This window comes from Panthera uncia, chromosome D2 (assembly GCF_023721935.1).
Source record: "Panthera uncia isolate 11264 chromosome D2, Puncia_PCG_1.0, whole genome shotgun sequence".
Taxonomy (NCBI): Eukaryota; Metazoa; Chordata; class Mammalia; order Carnivora; family Felidae; genus Panthera; species Panthera uncia.
Genome location: NC_064818.1, coordinates 6,779,484 through 6,787,047, shown reverse-complemented (window position 1 = coordinate 6,787,047; position 7,564 = coordinate 6,779,484). Strand labels below are relative to the sequence as shown.

At 42.0% G+C, this 7,564-nt stretch overlaps 1 protein-coding gene across 1 annotated transcript in view; it reads right to left on the bottom strand.

Annotated features, from left to right (window-relative positions):
- Positions 1-235: 235 nt before the first annotated feature.
- Positions 236-7,564, bottom strand: part of MINPP1 (multiple inositol-polyphosphate phosphatase 1) — a 47,142-nt gene continuing 39,813 nt past the window's right edge. Inside the window, exon 5 of the mRNA XM_049646044.1 lies at positions 236-1,612. Within this exon, the coding sequence (XP_049502001.1) occupies positions 1,216-1,612 (397 nt within the window). The 3' untranslated portion in view covers positions 236-1,215. The remainder of the gene's footprint in view (positions 1,613-7,564) is intronic.

The window sequence follows — 7,564 nt, the reverse complement described above, 5'->3', positions numbered from 1 at the left end:
ACCGCGAGATCGTGACCTGAGCTGAAGTCGGATGCTTAGCCGACTGAGCCACCCAGGCGCCCCTGGATTTTTAAGAAAATGCATTTCCATTTCTCTTAAAGTGGAAATTTACTTGAGGAAATTTCTATCAGAATAAAACTGCCTTATATTGCCTGATTTAGTCAAAGCTACTTGAAACTCCAACTTTTTACCATCATTTACTGCCTGTATCAACACAGCAGAAAAGACCTGATAATAAAGTCACAAGAATTCTGTTTATTATTATAGCAAACACTTTCACAGCATCTGACAAAACTCAGAAGTATCTGAAAAATGGGTTCAGATCTACGAAACTAAGCCAGCCAGGATGAAATCTTTATGGGGGGTGGGGAGGGGAAGGGGGAGAATGGAAAAGCAATAAATAACCAAAAGATACATTTCACATAGAGGCAATATATAAAAAGAGGCAAAGTGATAGAATGAAAAAACAAACAAACCAAACTGCGAAGCAACGGACTAAGAAACTTTGATTCTTTCCGTCTTACTCGCTGCTAATGGTCCCCTTTGTCCCTCCACCGTTACAAATGCAGAGCAGCTAAGGTAGTAATTAAGGAATGGCCTCGCAAGACTCACCAGGAGGTCAAAAGGAATTACTGAAAAAGTGTTCAGATACTTTATAAAATATCTGTTTTATTATACTCTATCTTCCTTCGGTGAAGGTGTCCTTTGAAAATCACACTCTATTTCTTAATGTCGTTTCGAATCCTTCACTAGAGAGGCTAGCTTCTTCCAGAGTGACGCTCCCGGGGCTCCGCCTGTTTTCCGCGGCAGACGGATGACAGCAGAGCCGTGCCACCTGCGGGAAAGCGAAGGGCAGCACAACCGTGAAGTTACGATCATCCCTGGGGCAGACGCTGTGACTCCAGCACCCTCAAGGATCACTGTGAAATCATATTGTGTCAGTGTGAGAGTTCTTCTACAAATAGGAAGAATCTAATTTCTGTCAACACGTGCAGTGCCGGCTATTTTTCCCAACAGACTTTTCCCCCGTAAGACAGCTGCCCCGGGAGGACCGCTGCTTACACATCCCTGTCCAGATTCAAAAAGAAACTCGACGTCTTTCTGTGAAAAGACAGCAATACACAAGTACTGGGAAAGCTTCCTGCAACCGCGGCTTGCCCAGCCACTCCAAGCGCGGGGTCACTCCCTGACGGACGGAAGATCCCGTCCGGTGACTCATAGCTCATCAGACGTGTTGTTCACCTTTGGTAATTCACACTCGTCACTGGCGCGACAGCTCTGGAGGAGGTCCCTGTAGTGCTCCTTGAGATCCTCATATAGGGAAGCAGTTTCCTGGGAGTGAGCCAATGGCAACACCTTTTCATTCAATAGCATCTGCACCCGGAACTCTTCTTTGGGGGTCTTCGCATTCTTACAATGGTAAAGCACAAACATGAGGTTCGAGGCATAGGGCACAATGTGGCCACTTCGGAACTTCCGATGCATCTGTTCCTTGTAATTGTAAGCCGTCAGGGGCTCCTTGTCTTTGAAGTAGCCCATGAGAGAGAGCAGTGGAAGAAGGGTCTCCGCGTGACCGAACTGCAGGACGACTGGAGAGGAAACTGGCTGAGACCTTGAAAGACAAATGGAGAAAAAATACGTGTATGTATTCATGTCGTGGAGGTAATATCTACAGTAGTGAGAAGGAGCACACAACGTTCTCACCTTTTCAAATCTTTATGTACAGACGCCAACAACACGGCTAAGGTTCTGTGTGGCTGAGAACTGAATGTTTTACACTCAGGGTTAAGTTCCCAGTTCAGGATCGCTGTGGTATTGCAAATCCATCTAAAACACTGCACACACGCTCTTCTTTACATAGAGAGAAGAGAGTCTTTACTAGGACATTAACGACCTCGAAGCAGATGTGGATTTCAAAAGCGTATGGCCCTTCCGTGAAGGAAACTGAGCACACTGGCCCTTAGTAAACACTGATTACTCCACAGAGGGCTTCTGAACGAACCTCAGGCGCTACCGTATCTGTATCTGGGAAATGGGGACAAGCGATACTCAGTCAAGGTCTTGGCTCAAACCTGTCTGAACAGTGAACGGTAACTCATGTACTCCTTCAATGTTTTATAAGACCTGCCTTGGGCACTACATTGGGAAGAGAACCACAAAGGGCAGAGAGACAACCTGTTCCAGCCGCCCAGCCGTGTTTGTGGCTGGAGTGGAGTCTGCACGGGGCCAGCAATACAACAGCTTTCCACACCATGAGCTAGGTCACCTTTTTTTACTGCAAGTTTTCTATGCCTTCTATGCCTTTTCTTGGTAAAGGCTTTTTTTTTTTTTTTTTTTAATATATATATACAGCAGCAAATGACTTAGTTTTCCCCCAACTTTAATAGAAAGAATATAACTTTGCTCTTAAACAAAATCTGTAAATCTACTCAAACACACTGAGCCGTCTAATCGATTAGCCTGCCAGCCCCACACCAGATTACACACTTGGGGCACCTGGGTTTCCCAGTGGACAGCAGCATTTGAGCAGGTTTGGACCTTCATGATTCCCCACAAATTCAGACAGAACTAGAGAGCAGATCCCAAACCCAAAGAAAACATTTACAAATAACAGTAGGGAAAGGTTTTCTCAGTGAATCACCAACAGCCTCAGACCTGAACATGATCAGTGTCCGTGTGGAAAAGCGTGTTGAAAGAGCTCACACCTGGTCGTGGGTGCTAAGAGAACTCACACCCGCAGGGTGCAGAGAGAGCTCACTCCTGGTGGGTGCAGAGAGAGCGCACTCCTGGAGGGTGCAGAAAGAACTCACACCTGGTGGGTACTGAGAGAGCTCACACCGACAGGGTGCAGAGAGAGCTCACACCTGGTGGGTGCAGAGAGAGCTCACTCCTGGAGGGTGCAGAAAGAACTCACCCCTGGAGGGTGCAGAAAGAACTCACACCTGGTGGGTACTGAGAGAGCTCACAGCTGGTAGGTACTGAGAGAGCTCACACTTGGCGGGTGCAGAGAGGACCACGTCAGACCTCTCCCAGGGCTGGAGAAATCTAGCCACCGGGAACTCTCGAAACAGCCACTCCAAGGCCCCATTCTAGCCCAGAGGCTGCACACACTAGAAGCTGTGGGAGGGAGTCAAGACTGAGTCGGACAGGGACAGCAAAGGCCAAAAAAAGCGCCAGTCGGATCAAGGTCAGGGCAGCAAACCAGAACCAGGAGATCTCAGAAAGCAACCTGCCATTTTCTGAACAGCACACACATACAGTACCAAAGAAGGGAGCCCCAGGAGGTTAAAGAAGCATCCTGACGTGAGCCGCCTTCTAAATATTCAGAGAAACTAAATGCACATTAAAATGAGTGATAGAAAAGTAAATAGAAGAATAAGGAGCAGGAAAACATCCCTACAAAAAATAAAAGTATACAGTACTAGAACTACTCAAAAAATACATAGAAACTGTAACATACTATTTCTCAATTATCCACTACTCTGAGATTAATATTCTCTAAAAGGGAATAAGCACTTTAAGAAGAGGGAGTTGGGGGGGGGGGGTTACTCCCTCTTCTTAATTGGTGTATTTTTTAATTCGGTCATCTAAAGTATTTAAAATCTGTATTTATTTCCAAGAAGCATCCCCTTAGGCCCAAAGTTACAAAGCACTATCATTTAGACCACAGTTATATTTGGTTTCATCTGCATAACTAGTTTTGGATTCTGCATTATTTGTCAGTCTTTGAAGATCGGGTGGATCTCAGATTCGGAAAAATCCACAGATTTTTGGCTCCTCTTGAAAACCTAAAAGACCTGACAACATATGCTCCCGTAAGGCAAGAAATAAGCTGAACAGGAATAAGGGTTACTCCGGAGAGGACATACATACCCACAGCCCAGGACATCTATCACTGCGCACTGTCTAACCAAGATGGATTCATTCATTACTTACCTGGTGCCTTTACGCATTTGAACAAATGCAAGCCAGAGCTAATACCACTGCCATAATGTGAAGATAATGGAACTTAACGGTAATACATAATAAGTAAGTCATGTAAAAATATAGTTGACCCGTGAACAATGCAGGAGTTAGGGGCACCAAACCTCCGTGCTGTAGAAAATCTGTGTACCGGAGCGCCTGGGTGGCTCAGTCGGTTAAGCATCCGACTTCCGCTCAGGTCATGATCTCGCGGTTTGTGAGTTCGAGCCCCGCGTCGGGCTCTGTGCTGACGGCTCGGAGCCTGCAGCCTGCTTTGGATTATGTGTCGCCTTCTCTCTCTGCCCCTCCCCCACTTGTGCTCTGTCTCTATAAAAAATAAATAAATGTATTAAAAAAATTTTTTAAAAATCTGTGTACCACTTTTTGACTTCCAAAAACTTATCTACTAGCTTCCTGTTGATTGGAAGCCTTTTTGATGATAACATAAACAGTTAACTGACTGTTTATCATAGACTACTGATTGACTGTATATAATACACTGACCGGAAGCTTTTCTGATAACATAAACAGTTGATTGCTGTTTTTTATAATATGCTATTGACTGTATATAACACATAACACATTTTGCATGTTACAGTGTATACATACATAATGCAATATATTACATATTTTGTATGTTATATGCATTACATGCTGTATTCTCACAGTAGAGAAAAGAAAATGTTAAGAAAGTCCTAAGAAAGAGAAATCACATTCACAGTACTACACTGCATTTATTGAAAAACAAACAAACAAACAAACAAAAAACAACGCCCATGTAAGTGAACCCACCCAGTTTAAATCTGTTGTTGTTTGAGGGTCGCCTGCTCTGGTTTACGTTTTAAGTCATCTAGTACAAGGAAGCAACTGCAAAGCCAGGACAGGCTCTCATCCTGATGCTCCATTACCGTTATCCAAAGGATCCATCAGGATGGGAAGAGGTCAGGAAGGATCGCAGCAATACCTCCAGAGTCCTGCAGAAAGACCAGTCAGCGACCCTCCTCTCCTCCCCACTGAGGAACTCCAACAAATGTAAGACAATATACGATACAAAATTTTCTAGTTTCAACCAATTACAGCAAGATTATCAATGAACTATTTTACACTCTTTTTCTCTATCAAGTCTTCGAAATGCAGTGTGTACTTCATGCTCACAGCACATCTCCATACAGACCAGCCCCATTTTCAAGTGCCGAATGAATGAGCACGTGTGGCTCGTGACTACTGCGTAGAACTGTATACAGCATACCCACATAGGAGTATATGACAGACAGTGGTGACGACAGCCCTATATACTTGGACTCAAAAGTCAATCAGATAAAGAGAAAATGGAAAGAAAGATATGAGACAAATAACAAGCACATGTATAAAAAAATGCGTGCTAGGGAAAGGGAAGAAACCAACACGGCTATGTACAAATCATGAGTCCAAAGTCGCAGTAATGACATCCAAGCTACAGAAAAAATTAAATTTAGGTTGGGACCCACATGTAAGTTTTAAACCTGAAGGCTCTTTATGTAGAAAGAGCAATCAAACTTCGTTTTCTGTTTTGACTTGCTTTACTGTCACTTATATGTTAAAATCAGCTATTTTTTAGAAGAAAGTTGAGGAAAACTATGCTTTGAAAATACTCAGGAATTTTATGGGAAATCAAGTTAGTTTATATATTAGATTTACACAGGGAGCTCTGTTAACAAAAATAAATGTCTTCTGCCATTTGATACATCTAAATTAAAAAAAAAATGTTTTACATTTATCGCAGCATTATTTATAGCGGCCAAGATAAGGAAGCAGCCCAAGCGTCCATTCACAGATGAATGGATAAAGAGGTGTTCTATACATGTGGTATATACACACAATGGAATATTATTCAGCCATAAAAAGGACCCATTTGCAACAATGTGGATGGACCTAGAGGGTATTATGTTAAATGAAATTTAAGAAACAAATGAACAAATGGGAAATAAAAGAGACAAAAAACCCCAGACTCTCGAATACAGACAACAAACTGGGGTTGCCAGGGGGGAGGTATGCGTGTGATAGATAAAGTAGATTAAGAGGTACAAACTTCCAGTTACAAAATAAATAGGTCACAGAGATGAAAAGTACAGCATAGAGAACATAATCAGTAAGGTAACGCTGTCGGATGACAGATGGTGGCTATACTTATGGTGACCACTGAATAAGGTACAGAACTGTTGAATTATTACATTGTACACCTGGAACGAATATAACACAGTATATTAATCATACTTCAATAAAAAAGTATTCCAGGCAAATAGTTAATTCACCAATAGTTAAATTCACCAATACAATAATAATAACTTGAGACAAGGATAACTACTGATTATGGGGCGAAAACTAACATAGCCTTCCCCAAAACAGTCTTAAACACGGAAAACACTAATTTGCTTAGAAATCCAAATGTGTACGTAGGAAATACGGAACTTACAATTATTTGCAGGTTGTATTTTCTACAATAACCAGATAAAAATATTTTAAGCTTATAGGGGTGACAGGTCCGATCATTCCCTGCCAAGTGCCAGGTACCATGCTAGGTGTTTTTTGCTGTTTGTGCTTATCTGTTTTTAGAAGGGGAGGAAAAAATAAGAAAGGTTATAAAGATGAAAGAACAAAAAATCCGAATAAAACATGTTCCTGGCTCTTGCAGATTAGCACTCCTGTGTTAAGGGAACTGAACAAAGGGAAGCAAACCCTCCTGGCTGGGGAAGAGCTGGGTGAACTTAGAGGAGACGGTGTCTCAGCAGGGTCACAGATACATTCCTAGTAAGTCTTACAACAGAAATGCTGCCCACTGTGGCTCAGTAAAGGGTCACGGCTGGTTTACCCTACGACATGGATATTATCATCGCCTGTTAACAGACGAAAAAACTGGGGTTAACTTACTTATCCAAGTGATCTCTTAACTCACTAGAAAAACACTAGCTATTAATTTGTTTCATTCATCAATTTGTTTCATCCATACCTGAAAAGAAGGATCATTTCATGGGCTGTATGTAAATCAGTCATAAATGTGTGTGCACAAATCTTTATTGAGCATACAAGACACTTAATTGGTTTGGTTTATGGCTTTTCAAAAATGTCAAGAAAGCAGACTATCAAAAATTTGGCTTAGAGAAATTTTATCCCATAGAGAAAAACCTTATTAAATAGAAAAGAATGCCTTAGGATATTTTATAAAATATATTATCAACATGAACATAAAATTGAAACCCTGAAGTGGCCTAAAAATTCTTTAAGCACTTTCAAGTTTTACACAATTTTAAAAATCTCTTTCTTGATTTTGGCATTAAAAAATTTCAGGGGCACCAGCGTGGCTCAGTCGGTTGAGTGGCCAACTTCGGCTCAGGTCATGACGTTGCAGTTTGTGAGTTCAAATCCCATGTCGGGCTCTGGGTCAACAACTCAGAGCCTGGAGACTTCTTCGGATTCCGTGTCTCCTTCTCTCTGACCCCTTCCTGACTTGTGTTCTCTCTCTCACTCAAAAATAAATAAACATTAAAAAAAAAAGAAAAGAATTCAGAGCTCACTAAATGTCTAGGTTGGGTTAAGGCAGAAAGAATTTAACACACTCTTAAAT